Here is a 25,117-nt window from a genome sequence, read left to right on the forward strand (position 1 = left end):
GATGCTCCTTACAAAGTCTGCTCCATCTAGATCTCTGACACGAAGTGTATCCAGTCAATGTTGGTAAATTAAAATCTCCTATCACCACGACCCTGTTGCTCCTACACCTTTCCATAATCTGTTTATATATCTGTACCTCTATCTCACGCTCGTTGTTGGGAGGTCTGTAGTACAGCCCCAACATTTTTAACGCACCCTTCCTATTTCTGAGCTCTGCCCATATCACCTCACTGCTCGAGTCCTCCATAGTGCCCTCCTTCAGCACAGCTGTGATATCCTCTCGGACCAGTAATGCAACTCCTCCACCCCTTTTACCTCCCTCTCCATCCCGCCTGAAGCATCGATATCCTGGGATAATTAGTTGCCAATCATTGTAATGTAATGTAATATTGTAATGTAATATGTAGCCTCAATATCTCGCTGCTTCTTTGTAAAATGTAATCTATTAATTTTAGACCTGTATACAGTTGGCAGTGGGGGCCATGACTGACAATGCCTGGGATCCAGAGATTGAGACTGAAATGAGGGAATATCCTTTCATCCTGAGCATTACCTCAGATTTGGGGTGGACTTATGTTAGTTTGTTTGCAGAAACCACAAGACAGAAATAATAAAGAATCCAAAGGTGTTTTTAAATCGGGCAGCACGGTAGCACAGTGGCTAGCACAGTTGCTTCACAGCTCCAGGGTCCCAGGTTCGATTCTGGCTTGGGTCACTGTCTGTGCGGAATCTGCACATCCTCCCCGTGTCTGCGTGGGTTTCCTCCGGGTGCTCCGGTTTCCTCCCACAGTCCAAAGATGTGCAGGTTAGGTGGATTGGTCATGATAAATTGCCCTTAGTGTCCAAAATTGCCCTTAGTGTTGGGTGGGGTTATTGGGTTATGGGGATAGGGTGGAGGTGTTGACCTTGGGTAGGGTGCTCTTTCCAAGAGCCGGTGCAGTCTCGATGGGCCGAATGGCCTCCTTCTGCACTGTAAATTCTATGTTAATCTATGTTAATTCTTTCCAAATAGAATTTCCAAAGAAATCCAAATAGCTTTGCAATCACAGCTCATTTTGTGGACAAGGCAAATTCTAAAAATTATCTTGGCATAGGAGGCAATTTATATCTGAAAATTTCCTTCATGCAAGAAATGTAATCACGTGTCTCCGCCATTTTAATAGTTTTAGAAACATTACAGTAACCAATCTGCACATTAAAGCCACAGTTCCTGAGATGAGCGTTTCCATCCAAGCATTTCCTTGTTTTTAATTTAGACTATCTGGCAATGTAATATCTGGTCAGTCCTCATGATCAGGCTGACAATACAATTCCTAGCAGATTTCAATTCTGCATAATATCTCAGAACAGTCCACAGCTTCACAGTTCACCCCAGCACATTTTTAAAGTCATTAAGGATTGCACAGAAAGGAATTTCTATCAATTCAAGTTGTCGAAATTGGTTTCACCCTGATGGCATTGTAGCAGATCTGGTAAAAATCTGAGATGAACTGAGAACAAAATAGTTCTTTCACCAGTCTTTCGGCACAAAGGTATTCAAAATACTTCATTCTTCCTCAGTCACATCCTTTATTTTCACATCTATATTTTTGTAGAATCTCCAAGCCTTCAGGTTGCAGTTTTTCAACATGGTCCCCAGCTGTTTCCCCGGACCTACCTCATAAGTGTTTGGAAAGTCAGTCCCCTGCTGGCGTTCATACATAGCATGCATTGTTTGTTCCCATTTTACAGGCGATACCAGCTGTTTCACTAGGAGTCGCTGAATGTGCTTACTGTTCATGTATTTTTTGGCATCCACATTGGAGTAGACGGATATTAATGGTTTCTCAATGTTGATTCTCTTCAAGATTTCATGGAGTGGCTGACTTGCTGATTCCATGAGGCTCGTGTGGAAAGCACCACTGACTGGGAGCAGTTTCGCCCGCAGAAAATGAAACTTTCGGGAATTCTGCTGCAAATATTTAAGAGCCTGTGTCAAAAAGAAAGTATTTTTTGAGTCTCATCATTGCAGGGTACTTTCAGAATTTTTTGTTATAACAACCAAACGGTTTATGATTTCAAAGATTAATATTACTGGAAGTTGGTAAGTCACCTGGTCTGGTTGGAGTATCCCAAGTTGCTGAAAGTAGCAATGATAGAAATAGCAGAGCCAATGGTCGCAATCTTTCAGTCCTCTTTGGATACAACCAAAGGACTGGAACATTGCTATTGTTAAATCACTATTCAAGAAAAGGGCAAAGGAAAACCCACTGCCAAACATTGGCGGTAGAAATATAGGAAATTATCATGAACAAGATGAACTTTCATTTGGAGAGACATGGCTTATTAAGTCTAGCCTGGATTTGTTAAAGACAATTGTGTCTGACTAACCTGATTGAATTATTTTGTGAAATGATAAGAGGGTTGATCAGGATCGTGTGGTAGATGTTGTATATGTGGACTTTTCAAGGGTATTCAACGATGTGTCACACAATTGCTAAGAAGATGGAAGTCTGTGGATTCTGGGGAAAGTGGTGGATGTGAATTGGTTCCAGGAGCACAGGGTAAAGCTGCCTGGTTCTTTTTCAGACGTAGAAATGGTTTGCAGTTGTATTTCCCAGGGTTAGTTTTGGCACCATTACTCTTTTCAATTTTTACAAAGAATAGGTGGAATTTTAAGTCCCCATTGCGGCAGGGGTGGAGCTGAAAAATTGCAACGAGCTTTTCAAAATTCCGTTAACTTCAGCGGTAGCAGAATATCCCATCTGCGGGAGCAGCTGTAAAATTCTGCTGATAGACTTGGATGTACGGAACAAGACTTTAAAGCCTGCAAATGATACGAAACTTAGCAGCATGGTAAAGCTTGACAAGGATAGACTTCAAGATGATGAAATGGGGAGAAGCATGAGATTTCAATAAATGACACCATTTTGAATGAGATGAGAAGAGTAACCTTGGACGTCCATATACACAAATCCTTAAAGGTGGCAGAACAAGTTTAAAAAGAGCTTGGATTTATAAGGCATAAGACCATAAGACATAGGAGCAGAATTAGGACTCTCGGTCCATCGAGTCTGCTCCGCCATACAATCACGGCTGACAATTTCTCATCCCCAGTCTCCTGCCTTCTCCCCATAACCCCTGATCCTCTTATTAATCAAGAACCTATCTATCTCTGTCTTAAAGACACTCAGTGATTTAGCCACCACAGCCTTCTGCGGCAAAGAGTTCCACAGATTCACCACCCTCTGGCTGAAGAAATTCCTCCTCATCTCGGTTTTAAAGGATCGTTCCTTTAGTCTGAGATGGTGTCCTCTGCTTCTAGTTTTTCCTACAAGTGGAAGCATCCTCTCCACATCCACTCTATCCAGTCCTCGCAGTATCCTGTAAGTTTCAATAAGATCCCCCCCCCCCCCCCCCCCTCATTCTTCTAAACTCCAAAGAGTACAGACCCAGAGTCCTCAGACATTCCTCATCTGACACGTTCTTCATTCCAGGGATCATTCTTGTGAACCTCCTTTGGACCCTTTCCAAGGTCAGCACATCCTTCCTTAGATACAGGGCCCGAAACTGCTCCCAATACTCCAAATGGGGTCTGACCAGAGCCTTATACAGCCTCCGAAGTACATCCCTGGTCTTGTATTCTAGCCCTTTTGATGTGAATGCTAACATTGCATTTACCTTCCTAACTGCTGACTGAACCTGCACATTAACCTTAAGCGAATCGTGAACAAAGCCTCCCAAATCCCTTTGTGCTTCTGATTTCCAAAGCATTTCCCCATTTAGAAAATAGTCTATGCCTAAATTCCTCCTTCCAAAGTGCATAACCTCACACTTTTCCACATTGTATTTCATTTGCCACTTCATTTGCCAGCAGTCAGCTTAGCTGGAGTATTGTGGACAATTCACAATTCAAGGCACCACATTGCAGATGTGAAGGTCTTAGACAGGGTGCAACAGAGGTTTACCAGGGTTGAGGAACTTCAGTTATGAGGAGAGGTCGGACAAGCTAGGAGTGTTCTCCTGGAACAGAAAAAGTTAGGAGGTTACCCAACATAGATTTCCATAATGAGCGATTTTGATGGGGTACATAGAGAATAAACTATTATCTCAGTTGAATGGACCAGAGGTCATAGATTCAAAATAATTGGAAAAAAGATCTCAAGGAGAGTTGAGGAGATATGTTTTCACTGAGAGAATTGTCATGATCTGGAATGCTGTCCCAGAAAAGATGGAGGAAGCTGATCACATGAATAATTTTTAAAGGGAGTTTACAAGTGATTGAAGATGAGGAGGAAATTACAAGGTTATGGAAGCAGAGATGTGGGACTCAGCAGGACTGTTCTTTCAAAGAGACAGCACAGGCATCAACAGAATGGCCTCCTCCTGTGCAGTATGCTTCTCGGATACCAAACACCTCCACCTACACCTGTATTGACACACTTTTAGGCAGAGCATTTAAATCCAATGTGGTCATCCACAAATCCCCTCAAACTATTCAATTGACGTATGAAGTTGTGGCACCAAGACATGGAGGAAGAGTAGAAACCACAGCTCCAGGGACCCGGGTTCAATTCCGAGCCTGGTCACTGTCTGTGTGGAGTTTGCACTTTCTCCCAGTGTCTACGCGAGTTTCCTCCGGGTGCTCCGGTTTCCTCCCACAGTCCAAAGACGTGCAGGTTAGGTGAATTGGCCATGATAAATTGCCCTTGGTGTCCCAAAAAAGGTTGGGTGAGGTTACTGGGTTATGGTGAGAGGGTTACTTGGTTATGGGGATAGGGTGGAGGTGTGGGCTTAAATAGGCTGTTCTTTCCAAGGGCCGGTGCAGACTTGATGGGCCAAATGGCCTCCTTCTGCACTGTAAATTCTATGGTCTATGATCACGTACACGTTCCACCGGCAATTACTGGACAGCCATAAAACCCAGGAGCAGAGCCTAATTTTCCTCTTTCTCTCACCATGGCCAAGATCAGCTCTTCAGCACTGGTCACAGATTGAACATGGCAGTGGTCAGCTCTGCCTGTTTGTGCTTCTTACAAATGTAATCGAGGTCACATTAAATGTATAACTAAACTCTATTGTGTGTTGTGCGCGAACAATTAAACGAGTGGACGTTGGAGAGGATGTTTCCACTTGTCGGAAAAACTAGAACCAGAGGACACCATCTCAGACTAAAGGGACGATCCTCTAAAACTGAGATGAGGAGGAATTTCTTCAGCCAGAGGGTGGTGAATCTGTGGAACTCTTTGCCGCAGAAGGCTGTGGAGGCCAAATCACCGAGTGCCTTTAAGACAGAGATAGATAGGTTTTTGATTGATAAGAGGACCAGGGGTTATGGGGAGAAGGCAGGGGAATGGAGATGAGAAAATATCAGCCATGATTGAATGGCGGAGCAGACTCGATGGGCCGAGTGGCATAATTCTGCTCCTATGTCTTATGGTCTTAAACTGAACAAGTTCAGATCAAGAACAGTAGCATCAGAAAAGGAACCATTAATTTTGACTCTGAAGCTATCTGATCATCCTGATAAAATACAGTATGAATTATTCTATAATTGGAAACCGACGTCTAAAATGGCACAGTTAGAGAGGTCGCCGAGTGGGCCTGATTTTATGCTCCCCTGCCAGCGAGTTTAGGAACATAGGAGCAAGGAGCAGAAGTCGGCAATTCAGCCCCTCGAGCCTGCTCCACCATTCAATCAGATCCTGGCTGATTTCTTCCTGTACTAAAATCCACCTCCCTACCTGTTGCCCATATCCCTTTGACCCGTTTTTAAAATCAGAAATATATCTATCTCCTTCTTGAAAACACTTAATGACTCAGATTCCACTGCACTATGTGACAGCGAGTTCCACAAATTCACCACCCTTTGCAAGTATTTCCTCCTCATCTCAGTTCTAAATCTACCGCCTCTCAACCTATAGCTGTGACCCTGTGACCTCTCGTTCTAGATTGCCCCACAAGGGGGAACATTTGGTCTATGTTTACTTTATCAATCCTATTTAGTATTTTACATACCTTGATCAGTTCCCCTCTCATCCTTCTAAACTCCAGCGAGTATAAGCCCAAACTGTTTAATCTCTCCTCGTACATCAACCCTTTCATCCCCGGAATCAATCTGGTGACCCTCTTCTGAACTGCCTCCAATGCCACCACATCCTTCCTCAAATAAGGAGACCAAAACTGGACACCATACTCCAGATGTGGTTTCACCAACACCCTATACAATTGCAGCAACACTTCTCTACTTTTATACTCCAGTTCTTTTGCAATAAAAACATTCTATTTATCTTTGTAATTACATGCTGTACCTGCATACTGACTTTCTGCGATTCATGAACAAAGACACCCAGATCCCTCTGCCCAGACGCATTTTGAATCTGATTTCCATTTAGATAATAATTTGCCTTTCTATTTTTTTCAGCCAAAATGGATAACCTCACATTTATCCACATTAAACTCCATCTGCCAAATGTTGGCCTAATCTCCTAGGCTATCTATATCCGTCCGTAAAATCTTTATCTTCTCTTCATTGCCTGCTTTCCCACCTATTTTAGCATCATCCGCTAATTTTACTTTGTTACACTCTGTCGCTGCTTGCAGATCATTTATATAGATTGCGAACAGTTGAGGTCCGAGAACTGACCCCTGCGGCACCCCCACTAGTTACAGTTCACCAGCCATCGAAGGACCCATTTATCCCGATCCTCTGCTTTTTGTCAGTCATCCAATCCTCAATCCAATCAGTACTCTACCCCCAACCCCTGCGATCTCATCTTCTGGATCAATCTTTTATGCGGCTCCTTGTCAAACACCTTCTGGGAGTCTCAATATACCACATCCACTGGTTCTCCGTTATCCACCTTGCTGGTTACATCCTCAAAGAACTCAAGCAAGTTTGTCAAGCATGACTCACCCTTCATAAAACCGTGCTGACAATGGTAGATTGAGCTTTGTCTTTCCAAATGTTCTGTCATCTCCTCTTTAATGATTGATTCCAGCAACTTCCTCACCAGAGGTCAAGCTAACCGGTCTATAGTTTCCTACGGTTTGCCTCTTTCCCTTTTTGAATAGGGGCATCACATTAGCATGTTTCCAATCCACCAGGACCATTCCAGAATCCAGGGAATTCTGAAATGTCATAACCAATGCAGCCACAGTGGGGCTGGTTTAGCACAGTGGGCTAAACAGCTGGCTTGTAATACAGAACAAGGCAGCAGCGTGGGTTCAATTCCCGTACCAGCCTCCCCGAATAGGTGCCGGAATGTGGCGACTAGGGGCTTTTCACAGTAACTTCATTGAAGCCTACTTGTGACAATAAGCGATTATTATCTACTATCTCTGCTGTCACCTCCCTTAACACCCTAAGGTGCAGGCCATCGGGTCCCGGAGACTTATCTGCCCTTAATCCCATCAGTTTATTCAATACCGTCTCCCTAGTGATGGTTATTGCACCAAGTTCCTTTGCATAAACTGTACTTTTTGAAAACTTATGATCTTCTACCGTGAAGACAGAAGCAAAATATTGATTCAGTGCCTTTACCATTATTACCTCACCAGTATCGTCCTCTAAAGGGCCAACATTTACTTTAGCTATTCTCTTCCTCTTTATATACTTATAGAAGCTTTTGGTATCAGTGTTTATGTTTTCTGCTAGTTTCCTTTCGTAGTTATTCTTAGCTCTTTTGATTTAATTTTTAGTAGCCTTTTACTGAACCTTAAAGTTCCCCCAATCCTCCAGCTTTCCAATAGCAGTATGGAATGTCCTAGTTTTTGCCTTTATGTCCTCTTGGACTTCCTTGTTTATCCATGGAACTTTTTCTCCCTTTTAAAATTACTTTTCCTGTCAGAAATATACTTTAATTGAGAGGTAATTAACATCTCGCTGAACATCTGCATTGTTCAACTATCCTACCCTTATTATTTGTGGCCAGTCAACTTGGGCCAACTCTGTCCTCTGCCCGGTATAATTACCTCTGCCCAAAGCTAAAACTCTAGTATGGCACTCTGTCCTCTCGCTCAATCTGAATTTGAAATTCGAGCATGCTGTGATCGTTCCTTCAAAGAGGATCCTTAACTACAAAACTATTCATCAAACCCGAGTTTGAAGGCAGAGTGGCTCTTAAAATAGAGTGGCTGGCCTTCCCACCGCTTACCTGACCACCCCCGACCCGCCTGAAACTTAAAACGATCTAATACAGTCATTTTCAAACTCAGGGTCGCAACCCGCTGGTGGGTCGTGGAGCGATCGTCGCGGCTTTCCCGATTGTGGGAAGTGCCCAATCGCCACGACCGGGTTTTTAAAATGCCTGCCGCAATTGGCTTTCAAGAATGCAGGCCATCCCATACATGCACGCCCCCACAGGTCCTCCTGACGTCAGCATGCTGTCCCAGGACCAGACTTTTTTTTTCTAAATCGATGGAGTCTTCCCGCCAGAAGTGGAGGCAGAGAGCAGGTCATGCACCACATGGGTGGCTAATGTCGGTCGGTTTGAAAAACACTGATCTAATAGAACTTTTACTCAAATACCCTTCATACTGATAAAACCAGACGGGGCGGATTTAGCAGTCGCATTAGCTGCAGGCGTAAATCCCTCATGACCCGTAAATCCCGCGACAAGTCAAAAACGCAATTTGCGGCGGCGAGATTTCTGATGGCGAGCTATTGGGGCCCTCCCCGATGTGCATTCAGGTTTCTGACCAAGAAGGGCTTGAACCCACTCCACCTCCACCTGCGCAAGGCTCAGCCTGACGCAACTAAAAGTAGTCCATAGAGCCCACTTAACAAGAACCCGTATGAGTAGGTTCTTCCCGGAGGTGGAGGACAGATGTGAGCGGTGCCAAGGAGGCCCAGCCAACCACGCCCACATGTTCTGGTCCTGCCCCAGACTTGCGGGGTACTGGACAGCCTTCTTCGAGGCAATGTCCAAGGTGGTGGGGGTGAGGGTGGAGCCATGCCCGAAAGTGGCGGTCTTCGGGGTTTCAGACCAGCCAGATCTATTCCTGGGGAGGAGGGCAGACACCCTTGCCTTTGCCTCCCTGATCGCCCGCCGTAGAATCCTGTTCGGCTGGCGGTCAGCAGCACCACCCAAAGCTGCAGACTGGCTGGCGGTCAGCAGCACCGCCCAAAGCTGCAGACTGGCTGGCGGTCAGCAGCACCACCCAAAGCTGCAGACTGGCTGGCGGTCAGCAGCACCACCCAAAGCTGCAGACTGGCTGGCGGTCAGCAGCACCGGCTGGCGGTCAGCAGCACCACCCAAAGCTGCAGACTGGCTGGCGGTCAGCAGCACCACCCAAAGCTGCAGACTGGCTGTCCGACCTCTCGGAATCTCTCCAAATGGAGAAAATCAAATTCGCCATCCGAGGGTCAGATGACAGCTTCCACAGAACGTGGGAGCCATTCACACAATTGTTCCGAGACCTGTTTGTGGCCAACAAACAAGCAGAAGAATAGCCAGGTAGCCAAGAAACAGGGGAGAGTAGCCAAAGCATGAGAGGGAGAGATAGACCGGGGGGGAACAGCTAAATCTAAGAGGAAGGAAAGGCGAGCCACGGGGGGGGGGACACAGGAGCGGGAAGAGGGGGGGATAGAGGGAAGAAACGGAACAATAGAGGAGAGCCTGGGAGGGGGAAGGGGGAGGCAGGGAAACGTTAACAAACTTAACGTCCACAGGAACAGAGAAAACGGGGAAGACGGGAGGGCGCAGAAGCGGAACGAGATGACAACGGCAGCGAACTCCGTCTGGGAGAAGCAAGGGACAACAACACCACAAACAGATGCCTACTTATGTGTGTAAATAATTTTGCCAAGTGTACAGAGCTGCTGCTGCTGAGCGGGGGCGTAATACCGTCCGATGGCTTCTCAGGGAAAATTAAAACGTCAGCAGCAGCAAGCGACCTGTAAGGAAGTGGGGGTGAGTGCTCCGTTGGGAGGGTGTGGGAAGACTGAGGCGCGTGGGGTCACGTCTAGTCAATTGCTATTGTATATTCTCTTTTTGCACTATGTTAATGTTCACTCTATTTTGCTGTGTTAGGATTACTATTTATTATGAAAAACTTGCAAAACTTTAATTAAAAAAAAAATATTTTTTTTTTTTTTTTAAAAAGGGCATGAACCCGATTTGTTTGAATTTGAATCATTACCATGTACTTAACGTGGTTAACTTTGCATCTTTACCCGGGTTCGAACCCCAGCCCTGGGTCACTGTCCGTGTGGAATATGCACATTCTCCGTGTGTTTGCGTGGGTTTCGCCCCCACAACCCAAAGATGTGCAGGGTAGGTGGATTGACCACACTAAATTGCCCCTTAATTGGAAAAAATTAATTTGGGTGCTCTAAAGTTATAACAATAAAAAAGTAAAAAAAGAAAACTAAGTGGGTGAGAGCACAGGTCAGAGACAGTCCTGTTTTAGAGATGGGAGGGCACCTATACTGTGAGTAAGTGGTCGTTGACAGCCAAGGTCTGGTACTGACTGCTCCCAGGTCCTTAAGGCCAATGGGTCAGGGGAGGAAATGATGGTCGGCAGCTGTGACTCTTTTTCATCCCCCGCAGGAATTTTATCGATTTCAGTTTGGAGCCAGTGGCGCTGACCATTGTACTTATTACTGCACTGAACGAGGACAGACTCCAGCAGCAATGTGCGCCGGCTCCGAGGGATGACCCTGCAGAATGATAACAGGGGGCAGTAGAGCAGGCTCAGGGTCCAGAGGCTGCACCAGCCATGCAGGGGGAATGAAGGCGCCGAAGGAGATCAAGGGTCGACAGGACTAATGTGTCCTTCATGGAGCTATTGGACAACATGTGTCGTAGAAGACTCTGCCTCACCAGGGAAACTATGCAGCATCAATGTCACGGTGCTGTGGACTTGGCCCATATGGTAGTGAAGGACACTAGCTCCCTATGACCGTGAAGGTCACAACTGCCCTAAACCTTGGGGTTCATGCAGGGCTCCACAGGTGGCCTGTGTGATATATCACAGAAATCTGCCCATAATTGAATCTGTGGGGTCACAGATGTACTTTATGCTGGGGCTCTGGACTTCATACATTTTGACCTGAACCAGGCCTGGCAGAACGAGATGGCTACAGGCTATGGAAACATAACTGCTCTGCCTCCGGTGCAGGGGGCAATTGACTGCACCCACATCGTTCTCTGCACCCCGTGGTGGAGTCCCCATCATAAACCGGAAAGGGTTCCACTCCCTCAATGTGCAGCTGTCATGTGAACAGTTTATACGATTCATGCACCTATGTGCATGTTTTCCAGGGAGCGTGCATGATAGCTGCATCCTCAGCCAATCACAAATCCCTGACATTTTCAAGGGCCACCTCAGGCTGTAGGGATGGCTTGTAAGGGCCTAGAGATATCCCCGGAGGTCTTGGCTGATGGCACCAATGTGGTGGCCAGAGTCTGTAGTGGAAGCCAGTTCAATGATGCTCACCATGCCACCCGATCTATATTCCAGCAGTGCAATGGCCTGCTAAAGATGCAGTTCCGCTGCCTCGACAGGTCCTGTATGGCCTGCCAATAGTGCCCCCAGCCGGTCTCCCGCATTGTGCTGGTCTGCTCTGCCCTACACAACCTGGCTCTGGCTTCCTGAAGACGACCTGGAGGAGCAAATGGTGTCCTCAGACGAGGAGAAGGTTCATGAGAGTATCGAGGAAGAGCCGGCTGAGGGTCCAGAGGATGGAGTTCAGACAGGGAAGAGGGTGCACATGGGCATGGGGGCCTAGAGTTTCCCTCATCGCCTCCTGCTTTATGGAGGTGGACTAGCTTCTTCTCTGACAATGTGACCCCACCCCCAGGACATTGTGACCCCTCTGCAACCATCACATGAAGGTGGCTCAGATCTTAATCACCAGGTGCTGGGGATAGGGGGCCCTCGAGTGCCTGCTGCCCCGACAATGTAGGAGGGTGATGATAACTCGCAGTGAGGGATGGTCGGCGATGCTCCTCAGCTGCTGTTTATGCCTGACTCCTGACTGTCTGTTGCCAGCGCGCTGACTCTCCAGCTCATGTCTGAGTGGGGTTCTATGCGACATTACTTTGCCCCTTAGCTCTAGGGGAGGGGGGGGGGGGGGGGGGATTAGAGGCTAGGGTTCACTGAATCATGCCCGAGGTCCACCACTGTGAATGAAACATTCATACAGAGGGCCCAGCCATCTGGAGGACATTGAAGACTATTGGAGACCACTGAGAACTGTATCCCGATGGGGAGAAGCATTATGCCACTTGGAGGAGCATTAAAGAATGTGAGGTGTTAAGATAAAAAACAATAACATGTAATTCAGTGACATGCCCAGATTTAACAAGTCACAATGCCCCCCCCCCCCCCCCCCCCCACCACCACCACCTGTGCCTAATTTCACCTGTGCCCGACAATTCCCTCGCCTTCTGCCCCCTCCCACCCATGCAATGAAGCCAGCAAGGGGGGGGCGTGCTGTATGCAGGCCAACCGCCCATATCCTTATCCCGCACCAGCAAGAATTTACCATAAACAGGAATGGGGGTGAAAATCCCAGAATTGGGTCCCACCTGCCATTTTTAAAGGTCAGGTCCATGAAAATCCTGACCTCCCTGTGAACAAGACTAATACACTCGACAGGAACATAATATTTCTGAACCCTTTTTGATTTTGCCACGGTATTTTTAAATTTATCTTTTTATGGTCATCAGATGGCAACATTTCATCACTATGGAAATTCATATAATGTTTTTACAAAGAATGATTCCTTGATTAACACCATTTTTGAGGGTATGAAATACTTTTGATTCCATGCGGACTGGGCCCGCAAATTTATTTTAATTTGTGGATGTGGAATCATTGGCAAAACCAACATACATTGCCCATCCCAACTGAGAAGGAGATGGTGATCTACCTGCATGAACTGCTTCAGTCCACAAGACATAGGAGCAGAATTAGGCCACTCGGCCCATCGAGTCTGCTCCGCCATTCAATCATGGCTGATATTTTCTCATCCCCATTCTCCTGTCTTCTCCCCATAACCCCGGATCCCCTTATTGATCAGGAACCTATCTATCTCTGTCTTAAAGACACTCAGTGATTTGGCCTCCACAGCCTTCTGCGGCAAAGAGTTCCACAGATTCACCACCCTCTGGCTGAAGAAGGTCCTCCTCATCTCTGTTTTAAATGATCGTCCCTTTAATCTGAGATTGAAATGAAATGAAAATCACTTGTCACAAGTAGGCTTCAAATGAAGTTACTGTGAAAAGCCCCTAGTCACCACATTCTGGCACCTGTTCGGGGAGGCTGATACGGGAATTGAACCGTGCTGCTGGCCTGCCTTAGTCTGCTTTCAAAGCCAGCGATTTAGCCCTGTGCTAAACAGCCCCCGTGTACTCTGCTTCTAGTTTTTCCTCCAAGTGGAAACATCCTCTCCACGTCCACACTATCCAGGCCTCGCAGTATCCTGTAAGTTTCAATAAGATCCCCCCTCATCCTTCTAAACTCCAACGAGTACAGACCCAGATTCCTCAAACGTTCCTCATACGACAAGCTCTTCATTCCAGGGAGTGGGCACCCGCCCAGTACAGGAACAACCACAATGCTTTTCCTGTGGTAGTTTATACAACTAAGTGCCTTGCTTGGTCATTTCAAAGGGCAATTGAGAATGAATGACATTGCTGTGAACCTGGGATCATGTGTAGGTCAGACCAGGTAAGATTGGCATATTTACTTCCCTGAAGGAAAGACATCTATGAACCAGATAGTTTTGACAACAATTATTATGAATTAATTGAATTTTAAATTTGCCCAGCTGCCATGATGCCTTTTGAACTCATGTCCAGCCTGCAATCTCCCTGACTGGGAATTCAAGCATCTATCATTGCACCTCTGCCCTTGGCCAGATTAGTAAAGCTGGTCCACTCAGTAAGGAGTAAGGTATCCTGCTCCTGCATCATTTAAGATATAAATGTTTGGCCTTAAACCTACACCGCATTGGAGGTGAAAGGGCCATTTGGGGCACACATTCATTACTGAATCAGTTTAATTTCTATGAGGTTGCCCGAGAAGAAAGAACATCCCATATTTCTACAGCTCACCTGTAAGTGTCCGGCAATCACACGCCCATTGGGAAAGAGGTAGTTAGCCACTTCACACACAGGATCCACTAGGCCCAACGATTTGCAATGTTCCTGAGCTTCCAGACAGGCATACTTAAATCTGGATTCTGCCTGCCCCACGACAGATAACATGCCACTGGGAGTGGAATCCGATGCCTCCTGCATAGCCTCTGCTCGAACTTTCACTGCATAGAGAGCTGTTGTGGAAACCATCAAGGGTAGACACTTTTATCTTTGTAATCTTTTACTTTTTCAAAGAAGCTACTTGGATGATTTCACAAATACATTTAATCAATCTTGAACACAGAAGAATATTTGTAAGGGAGAATGCAAACGCATCAAAATCATAGAAGAGAATTGGTACTTTCAGGGTTATTATTAAAAGGCTCAACAAAAAAAATCTGAAAATGAAAGTCAGGACTCCAAATGTAATAAATATTGTAAAGCTACAAAAAGGGAGATTAGAAAGGTTAAAAGGGAGTGCCAGATTGAATTAAGAAAAAACATGAAGGGCAATAAATACCCTTATTTTAATCTTAAAATAGTGTCACAAACAGAATTGTAATGTAACACCACTGTTTAAGAAGGGAGGGAGGTAGAAGATGGGAAATTATAGACCAGTTAGCCCGACTTCGGTCATTGGTAAGATTTTAGAGCCCATTATTAATGATGAAATCGCGAAGTACTTGGAAGTGCATGATAAAATAGGATCGAGTCAGCACTGCTTCAAGGGGAGGTCATGTCTACAAATCTGTTAGGAAGTAACAAAGAAGTTAGACAAAGGAGAACCAGTGGATGTGATTTATTTAGATTTCCAACAGGCCTTTGACAAGGTGCCGCATAAGAGACGGTTAAATAAGTTAAGAGCCCATGGTGTTAAGGGTAAGATCTTGGCAAGGAGAGAGGATTGGCTGACAGGCAGACAGTGGGGATAAAGGGGTCTTTTTCAGGATGGCAGTCGGTGACTAGTGGTGTGCCTCAGGGGTCTGTGCTGGGACCACAACTTTTCACAATATACATTAATGATCTGGAAGAAGGAACTGAAGGCACTGTTGCTAAGTTTGCAGATGATACAAAGATCTGTAGAGGGGCAGGTAGTATTGAGGAAGCAAGGGGGCTGCAGAAGGACTTGGACAAGCTAGGAGAGTGGGCAATGAAGTGGCAGATGGAATACAATGTGGAAAAGTGTGAGGTTATGCACTTTGGAAGGAGGAATTTAGGCATAGACTATTTTCTAAATGGGGAATGCTTAGGAAATCAGAAGCACAAAGGGACTTGGGGGTCCTTGTTCATGATTCTCTTAAGGTTAACGTGCAGGTTCAGTCAGCAGTTAGGAAGGTAAATACAATGTTAGCATTCATGTCGAGTGGGTTAGAATACAAGACCAGGGATGTACTTCTGAGACTGTATAAGGCTCTGGTCAGACTCCATTTGGAGTATTAGGAGCAGTTTTGGACCCTGTATCTAAGGAAGGATGTGCTGGCCTTGGAAAGGGTCCAGAGGAGGTTCACAAGAATGATCTCTGGAATAAAGAGCTTGTCGTATGAGGAACGGTTGAGGACTATGGGTCTGTACTCGTTGGACTTTAGAAGGATGAGGGGGGAATCTTATTGGAACTTACAGGATACTGCGAGGCCTGGATAGAGTGGACATGGAGAGGACATTTCTACTTGTAGGAAAAACTAGAAGCAGAGAACCCAATCTCAGACTACAGGGACGATCCTTTAAAACAGAGATGAGGAGGAATTTCTTCAGCCAGAGGGTGGTGAATCTGTGGAACTCTTTGCCACAGAAGGCTGTGGAGGCCAAATCACTGAATGTCTTTTAAGACAGAGATAGATAGGTTCTTGATCAATCAGGGGTTATGGGGAGAAGGCAGGAGAATGGGGATGAGAAATTGTCAGCCATGATTGTATGGCGGAGCAGACTCGATGGGCCGAGTGGCCTAATTCTGCTCCTATGTCTTAGAATTGATGTGCTCTCTAACAGCCTATTATCATGGAAAGGATTGTGTCTTTTCTTATTCTTGGAGTCTGTATCAAATTACACAATTCAGCAGCAGGCTGTCATGAATTTAAAAATAAAGATTGTTTATTCTCACACACTTAACCCAAATTAACACATCACACACTCGGTCTCAGGCATGCACACACACACAAAGGCTGGATACAGATAAGGATAATGCCCTTCTACAGATTACACTCGATTCAGTCCCCGATTTATAATTTCCCGTCTCCCAAGCGGCAGGCTTGCACTTTCTTCATGATTTAAAGTTGAAGTGGCGGTCTTTTAAAACAAAGTGTTCACAGCAGGTTGTAGTCTAATATCCAAGAGATATTATTTTCAGATTTTATTTTTAATAATTTTTATTGTCACAAGTAGGCTTACATTAACACTGCAATGAAGTTACTGTGAAAAGCCCCTAGTCGCCATATTGCGGCACCTGTTTGGGTACACTGAGGGGGAATTCAGAATCGTCCAATTCACCAAACAAGACATCTTTCGGGACTTGTGGGAGGAAACCGGACCACCGGGAGGAAACCCACGCAGACATGGAGAACGTGCAGACTCCACACAGACAGTGACCCAAGCCGGGAATCAAACCTGGGACACTGGAGCTGTGAAGCAACAGTGCTACCCCCACTGTGCCAACACGCCTCCCTATATGAACTTGGAAACAAGGACAAGTCAACTACTTTGTCTTTTTGATGACTTGCTGCTAGTTTCAGATTCTGTTTCTAAGACTGGGTAACACCCGATGGTTCTGATGTATCTGATTTATTAGTGTCACATGTATTAGTATACAGTGAAAAGTAATGTTTCTTGCATTCTATACAGATAGCGCATATCGTACATAGGGAAGGAAGAATGTAATGTTACAGTCATAGCTAGGGTGTAGAGTGTCATGTGAGAGTACCTTTTAAGAAATGGGTGTTTTTATATAATAGTTGTAGTGGGTGTACCTTTAAGAAATGGTTGTTTATTACTGCAGTGGTGTCAGACTGTGGGTTGAGCTGTGCTGTCTGTCTGTTTTTACTTTCACTTTGGACTTGCAGCTACAGGGTGTGTTTAGTTTCATTTTGAGAGCTGGATAGCTTCAGGCAAAGCAAGCAGCTGTGAGGATCTCTCTCTGCAGCTGTGAGGATCTCTCTCTGCAGCTGTAAGGATCTCTCTTGGCAGGCTACAGACTGACTTCAGCTCATTTGGGGATTTCTGGCAGTGCCTTCTGAGAACGTAGAGTCATTGGTGGGCTTTCTTAACTAAAGTGTCGGCACGGGGGAACCAGGACCAGTTGTTGATGATCTGGACACCTAAAAACTTGAAGCCATAAGGCCAGAGCATAATTAGGCCACTTGGCCCATCGAGTATGCACCACCATTCAATCATAGTTTTCATAGAATTTACAGTGCAGAAGGAGGCCATTCGGCCCATCGAGTCTGCACCGGCTCTTGGAAAGAGCACCCTACCCAAGGTCCACACCTCCACCCTATCCCCATAACCCAGTAACCCCACCCAACACTAAGGGCAATTTTGGACACTAAGGGCAATTTATCATGCCCAATCCACCTAACCTGCATCTTTGGACTGTGGGAGGAAACCGGAGCACCCGGAGGAAACCCACGCAGACACGGGGAGGATGTGCAGACTCCGCACAGACAGTGACCCAAGCCGGAATAGAACCTGGGACCCTGGAGCTGTGAAGCAATTGTGCTATCCACAATGCTACCGTGCTGCCCATGTCTGATATTTTCTCATCTCCATTCACCTGCCTTCTCCCCATAACCCCTGATGCCCTTAATAATTATGAACTTATCTATCTCTGTCTCAAACTGTTTTCTGTGATTTTTCTTGGATTCTGTGCAGATTATTTAATGTCTTGATGGATGATCTCTGCCTTTTCCTCTGGAGTCAGGAGCTTTTTGGTTTAATGTATTATTTGCTTACTGCTGTGCAAACATTGGCGGCTGTCTTTTGGGGGGAACATGCGTAGATGGACCCGGCTGCTGCTCGGGTATCCCAGGTGGAATAGTGCCACCCTGTTCTGCCCGCTGCCTACCAGATGCACCAGGGACAGGAAGGGGTGGGGGAAGTGCAAGGCGCTGCAGTGTTCCAGCACCTCCCCTGCAGAAGTGACCGACAAAGGCCCCATCACCACCTCCTCACTCAGGGTGCCCGATGGCCCCCGGGCTACACCATGGGGCGGGGTTGCGAGCGGAGCAAACCTGAGGCTCTCCCCACCACCTGGTGCTGCCAGACTTGCAGGCCCGCTGCCGTCTTGGCCAGGGTCTGCACGCGCGTGGCCATGGAGCTCTGGGACTGGGCCACCTCGTTCTGGGACTGGGCCACACCTGGGTAATGCCACCAACGTTCCCAACCATGGCCCGCTGTGACTGGCCACACTGAGGAGCGACGCTGCAATGTCCAGGTGGCTCTGGGACATGGCTGACCGTGAGGGCAGCCCTGTCCTGGGCTCGGCCAGCGCCTACACAGAATGCCCCAGGCCTTGGACACGCTGATCCATAGCCAAAGCTCTCATCCTGGTCCACTCACGTTGATGCAACAGTCAAGAAAGCCCAACAACGTCTGTGCTTCCTATGGAAGCTAAAGAAATTTGGCATGTCTGCATCGACTCTCACAAACTGCTACAGATGTGCGATGGAGAGCATCCTATCCGGCTGCATCACAGCTTGGTGTGGCAACTACTCGGCCCAAGATCGCAAGAAACTGCAGAGTGTGGTGAACTCAGCCCAACGCATCACACAAGCTTGCCACCCCCACAATGATTCTGTATACACCTCCCGCTGCCTTAGGAAAACAGACAGCATTATCAGAGACCCCTCCCACCCAGGCATTGCCTTCTCCCAGACCGTTCCATCAGGCAGAAGGTACAGAAGTCTGAAGATCCGCATATCCAGACATAGGAACAGCTTCTTCCCCACAGCTACCAGACTCCTCAACGACTCCACCTCGGACTGATCTGTTCCCTGTAAGAACACTATTCACAACGCCCTATGCTGCTCTTGCTCATGTATTTGCTTTGTTCCGCACTGTAACCAATCACTGTTTGTTGATGTACCATTTGTCAATGTACTCTGTCGATTATTCTTGTGTCTACTATGTACTGTGTACGTTCCCTCGCCGCAGAAAAATACTTTTCACTGTACTTCGGTACATGTGGCAATAAATCAAATCAAATAAAATCAATGGTTATGCTCTATATAGGTTTTCAAAAACTTTGTTCAGGCACTTGGGCAAAGATCAAGCTCACAGAATCTTCCCTGTCCCCCCATCCCCCCTTAATTTTGATTCGTTCTATTAAAGTGTTCTTTTTCCTGTTAGTTTCAAGGTCGGTTGAAGGGTTCACACTTGAAACGTTAACCTGTCTTTTCTCTGTTGATGGGCCTGATGTATTTCCACGTATCCATTTTCATATATATTCACAATGTTTGCTGTTTTCGATCATATTTATAAAACACAGAGAAGGATCTGGTGGCAGACCTTTGCTTCAGAAATGCACCACTAGGAGAGATTACATTCTATCTTTCTTAGCCTCACCTTCAGCAAAGTCTATTGCTCCTGCAAAGACCAGGGCAGCAAACTCTCCCACACTGAATCCTGCAGCTCCAACACACTTCTCGATGGCCTACAGACACAAGACAGTTGGACTTACTCAGCAACATTAAGAACATGACTCCACAATAGATGATTTAGTGTGAGCTAGGGAACGACAGTCCCAAGTCTAAAATTAAATGCTAATTGTTTAATATTACAAAGTTAGGGTGGCAATCACTGTCATTGGCAAGAGTTAACAAGTATTTTCCTTAAATAGGGGCACAAGTAATAAAATATAAATGACCATTTGGAGTATTGCTTTAAAAGGAGATATGTTGAAGCTTTTCACCTGGCACTCAGCAGAGCACTTTGCAAGAAAACCAGTTTCAGGGGAAAAAACAACTTATACTACATGAGAAGATTATGCTGACTGGTTGGCAAGTGGATTGGTAGAAGGGTTGCCATACAGAATGCACCAGTTGATGGTGACTGATAGGAATAGACTATTCCTGATAGATCTGATGGGTATAAGAAGGCTATTTAGTGTAAATATTTAATACCCATTTTAAATTAAGGATTTCAGCACTCAACCTCAGGTCACGATAAAACACATAGCTTCAACAGAGACACAGAAAGCCTGACACATCCATAATCTAATTGGAGATTAAAACAACATTTTTACGAAGCAAAGATGAAAAAGCTATTGTTCTGACAAACATATTTTCAAAGACAGTTTGACATTAAGAAATGAGCTGTGCCAGTAATCTGATCAAGGGCGAAGCAGGCACCATAGCAACATGAAGGCACCATTGTTCATAATGTGGATAAAGCAAAGTCAGCAGAAAACCAGTAGAAACCAGTCTTGATAAAAGCACAGAATCGCATTCTATAACATACACAAATATTCGAACATGAAACATTCAGAATTTATGTTGCACATTAAGGATTGACAGCTAACCATCGAATCAAATACATTTGATTCTAACCCAAACCAATTAGAACGACATACAGGTGTAGGTAGATGGCTCAAGACAGATAAGATTTCCGATAAACACACTGGATAAGTGGGGCTTGTTCAAGGATCAGCTACTGCGTGTTCTTGATAAGTATGTACCGGTCAGACAGGGAGGAAGGCGTCGAGCGAGGGAACCGTGGTTTACCAGGGAAGTGGAATCTCTTGTTAAGAGGAAGAAGGAGGCCTATGTGAAGATGAAGTGTGAAGTTTCGGTTGGGGCGATGGATAGTTACAAGGTAGCGAGGAAGGATCTAAAGAGAGAGCTAAGACGAGCAAGGAGGGGACATGAGAAGTATTTGGCAGGAAGGATCAAGGAAAACCCAAAAGCTTTCTATAGGTATGTCAGGAATAAGCGAATGACTAGGGAAAGAGTAGGACCAGTCAAGGACAGGGATGGGAAATTGTGTGTGGAGTCTGAAGAGATAGGCGAGATACTAAATGAATATTTTTCGTCAGTATTCACTCAGGAAAAAGATAATGTTGTGGAGGAGAATGCTGAGCCCCAGGCTAATAGAATAGATGGCATTGAGGTACGTAGGGAAGAGGTGTTGGCAATTCTGGACAGGCTGAAAATAGATAAGTCCCCGGGACCTGATGGGATTTATCCTAGGATTCTATGGGAGGCCAGGGAAGAGATTGCTGGACCTTTGGCTTTGATTTTTATGTCATCATTGGCTACAGGAATAGTGCCAGAGGACTGGAGGACAGCAAATGTGGTCCCTTTGTTCAAAAAGGGGAGCAGAGACAACCCCGGCAACTATAGACCGGTGAGCCTCACGTCTGTAGTGGGTAAAGTCTTGGAGGGGATTATAAGGGACAAGATTTATAATCATCTAGATAGGAATGATATGATCAGGGATAGTCAGCATGGCTTTGTGAAGGGTAGGTCATGCCTCACAAACCTTATTGAGTTCTTTGAGAAGGTGACTGAACAGGTAGACGAGGGTAGAGCAGTTGATGTGGTGTATATGGATTTCAGCAAAGCGTTTGATAAGGTTCCCCACGGTAGGCTATTGCAAAAAATACGGAGGCTGGGGATTAAGGGTGATTTAGAGATGTGGATCAGAAATTGGCTAGTTGAAAGAAGACAGAGGGTGGTGGTTGATGGGAAATGTTCAGAATGGAGTACAGTCACAAGTGGAGTACCACAAGGATCTGTTCTGGGGCCGTTGCTGTTTGTCATTTTTATCAATGACCTAGAGGAAGGCACAGAAGGGTGGGTGAGTAAATTTGCAGATGATACTAAAGTCGGTGGTGTTGTCGATAGTGTGGAAGGATGTAGCAGGTTACAGAGGGATATAGATAAGCTGCAGAGCTGGGCTGAGAGGTGGCAAATGGAGTTTAATGTAGAGAAGTATGAGGTGATTCACTTTGGAAGGAATAACAGGAATGCGGAATATTTGGCTAATGGTAAAGTTCTTGAAAGTGTGGCTGAGCAGAGGGATCTAGGTGTCCATGTACATAGATCCCTGAAAGTTGCCACCCAGGTTGATAGGGTCGTGAAGAAGGCCTATGGAGTGTTGGCCTTTATTGGTAGAGGGATTGAGTTCCGGAGTCGGGAGGTCATGTTGCAGCTGTACAGAACTCTGGTCCGGCCGCATTTGGAGTATTGCGTACAGTTCTGGTCACCGCATTATAGGAAGGACGTGGAGGCTTTGGAGCGGGTGCAGAGGAGATTTACCAGGATGTTGCCTGGTATGGAGGGAAAATCTTATGAGGAAAGGCTGACGGACTTGAGGTTGTTTTCGTTGGAGAGAAGAAGGTTAAGAGGAGACTTAATAGAGGCATACAAAATGATCAGGGGGTTGGATAGGGTGGACAGTGAGAGCCTTCTCCCGCGGATGGATATGGCTGGCACGAGGGGACATAACTTTAAACTGAGGGGTAATAGATATAGGACAGAGGTCAGAGGTAGGTTCTTTACGCAAAGAGTAGTGAGGCCGTGGAATGCCCTACCTGCTACAGTAGTGAACTCGCCAACATTGAGGGCATTTAAACGTTTATTGGATAAACATATGGATGATAATGGCATAGTGTAGGTTAGATGGCTTTTGTTTCGGTGCAACATCGAGGGCCGAAGGGCCTGTACTGCGCTGTATTGTTCTATGTTCTATGTTCTATAAACGTGATGGTCCGTATGGCCATCTGTATACTTTGACCTAACTATTCGCTATCTCTATTTTCATATTTCACTTTTCCACTCTAACTCTTGAAGTAAATGCAAGCTGTTTTGCCGTAAGCAAGAAACCATTTCTGTATTATTTTGAAAGTTAAATTGTGTACAAGTTACTTCTCTTTAAATCCTTTTGCTAGCCGGACTTTATTGAGAATAGATTTAAGTTTCTCCTAATTGTAATTAAATAGAGGCAATAAAGATTCTTGTCTGCATCCGAGAAGTTTAACTCAAATTTCTACTGAGTTTTAGTGTCACAAGTCCTCACTAATTCCCTGATTGGTCAAGGCAATGCCCTGGGAAATGAACCAGAATGGCTGTCACTTTTCCTCTTCTACTAGTCTCAACATGTCTCTTTTATCAGGGGCTGGTTTCACTCAGTGGGCTAGACAGCTGGTTTGTGATGCAGAACAAGGCCAGCAGTGCAGGTTCAATTCCCGTACCAGTTTACCCGAACAGGCGCCAGAATGTGGCGACTATGAGCTTTTCACAGTAACTTCATACGTGTGACAATAAAAGATTATTATTATTAAAAGGAAATAAACTTAAACTAAATTATTTTGACGCATTCTAGTCCCTGTAGTGCCCACCAGACGTGGAAGGCCTCAAGTGTACCAACATGAAAATTACCCCAAAACCCCCCCCCTCCCAGTCAGAAATCAACCCAAACTGATATCCAATTGTTTAAGCAGCACTGGGTCACACCATTCTGTACTGGCTAGCAATCGCAGTGAAGGTTGCAATAGAAATATATCTACTCGTTTTAGTAATTCAGACTAAAGAAGGGGAACCAATGAGCTGAGGCTCATGCTCCTGGTTGATCTCTGGTGACCCTTGTTGAAAGATATTCCGACGGCATTGCGTGTGGACTGGTTAGGCTTAACGCTGATATCCATTACAATCGAATAGCCTGGGTGGTATTCACAATTTATACCCATACATGAAGAACATCCACTTCAGGCAAATACTTGAGGAAGCATGTGGATTTAACCAGAATAAGACTCTGCTGGCTGCCTGGGCAACAAATCAGAGCTGCACCAAGAGGCCAAACCTTCCTTCTTCATCGAAGACCATGAGCTCTCGATCTCAGCTAATTTAACATAATGCACAGTAGAGGAGGAAGAGCCACTGGGCTGGATGGACTACACCCCAGGGTTCTGAAGGAGATAGCTGAGGAGATTGTGGAGGCATTGGTGATCTTTCACGAATCACTGGAGACAGAGAGGGTCCCAGAGGACTGGAAAGTGGCTAATGTAACACCGTAGTTTAAGAAGGGAAGGAGGCGGAAGACGGGAAATTATAGGCCGGTTAGACTGACTTCGGTCATTGGCAAGATTTTCAGAGTCCATTATTAAAGATGAGGTCGCGGAGTACTTGGAAGTGCATGGTAAAATAGGACTGAGTCAGAACGCTTTGTCAAAGGGAGGTCATGTCTGACAAATCTGTTAGAGTTCTTTGAGGAAGTAGCAAGGAAGTTAGACAAAGGAGAACCAGTGGACATGATTTATTTGGATTTCCAGAAGGCATTTGACAAGGTGCCGCATAGGAGACTATTAAATAAATTAAGAGCCCATGGTGTTCAGGGTAAGATCCTGGCATGGATAGAGGATTGGCTGACTGGCAGAAGGCAGAGTGGGGATAAAGAGGCCTTTTTCAGGATGGCAGCCGGTGAATAGTGGTGTGCCTCAGGGGTCTGTGCTGGGACCACAACTTTTCACAACATACATTAACGATCTGGAAGAAGCAACTGTTGCTTAGTTTTCAGATGATACAAAGATATGCACAGGGACAGGTAATATTGAGGAAGATGGGGGGCTGCAGGAGGATTTGGACAGGCTAGGAGAGTGGCAAAGAAGTGACAGATGAAATACAATGTGGAAAAGTGTGAGGTTACACATTTTAGACGGAGGAATGGAGGCATAGAACAAAGAAAAGAGCAGCACAGGAACAGGCCCTTCGGCCCTCCAAGCCTGCGCCGACCATGCTGCCCGTCTAAACTAAAATCTTCTACACTTCCAGGGTCTGTATCCCTCTATTCCCATCTATTCATGTATTTGTCAAGATGCCCCTTAAATGTCCCTATCGTCCCTGCTTCCACCACCTCCTCCGGCAGCGATGTTCCAGGCACCCACTACCTTCTGTATAAAAACTTGCCTCGTACATCTCCTCTAAACCTTGCCCCTCGCACCTTAAACCTATGCTCCCTAGTAATTGACCCCTCTACCCTGGGCAAAAGTATCTGACTATCCACTCTGTCTATGCCCCTCATAATTTTATAGACCTCTATCAGGTCGCCTCTCAATCTCCTTC

At 45.8% G+C, this 25,117-nt stretch overlaps 1 protein-coding gene across 1 annotated transcript in view; it reads right to left on the reverse strand.

Moving 5' to 3' along the window:
- Nucleotides 1-1,138: 1,138 nt before the first annotated feature.
- mcat (malonyl CoA:ACP acyltransferase (mitochondrial)) overlaps nt 1,139-25,117 on the reverse strand; it is a 46,863-nt gene continuing 22,884 nt past the window's right edge. Inside the window, exons 2-4 of the mRNA XM_072485396.1 lie at nt 19,623-19,710; nt 14,046-14,263; nt 1,139-1,969 (exon numbers count right to left, since the gene is read on the reverse strand). Coding sequence (XP_072341497.1) covers nt 1,547-1,969; nt 14,046-14,263; nt 19,623-19,710 — 729 coding nt within the window. The 3' untranslated portion in view covers nt 1,139-1,546. The remainder of the gene's footprint in view (nt 1,970-14,045; nt 14,264-19,622; nt 19,711-25,117) is intronic.

This window comes from Scyliorhinus torazame, chromosome 19 (assembly GCF_047496885.1).
Source record: "Scyliorhinus torazame isolate Kashiwa2021f chromosome 19, sScyTor2.1, whole genome shotgun sequence".
NCBI classification, from domain to species: domain Eukaryota; kingdom Metazoa; phylum Chordata; class Chondrichthyes; order Carcharhiniformes; family Scyliorhinidae; genus Scyliorhinus; species Scyliorhinus torazame.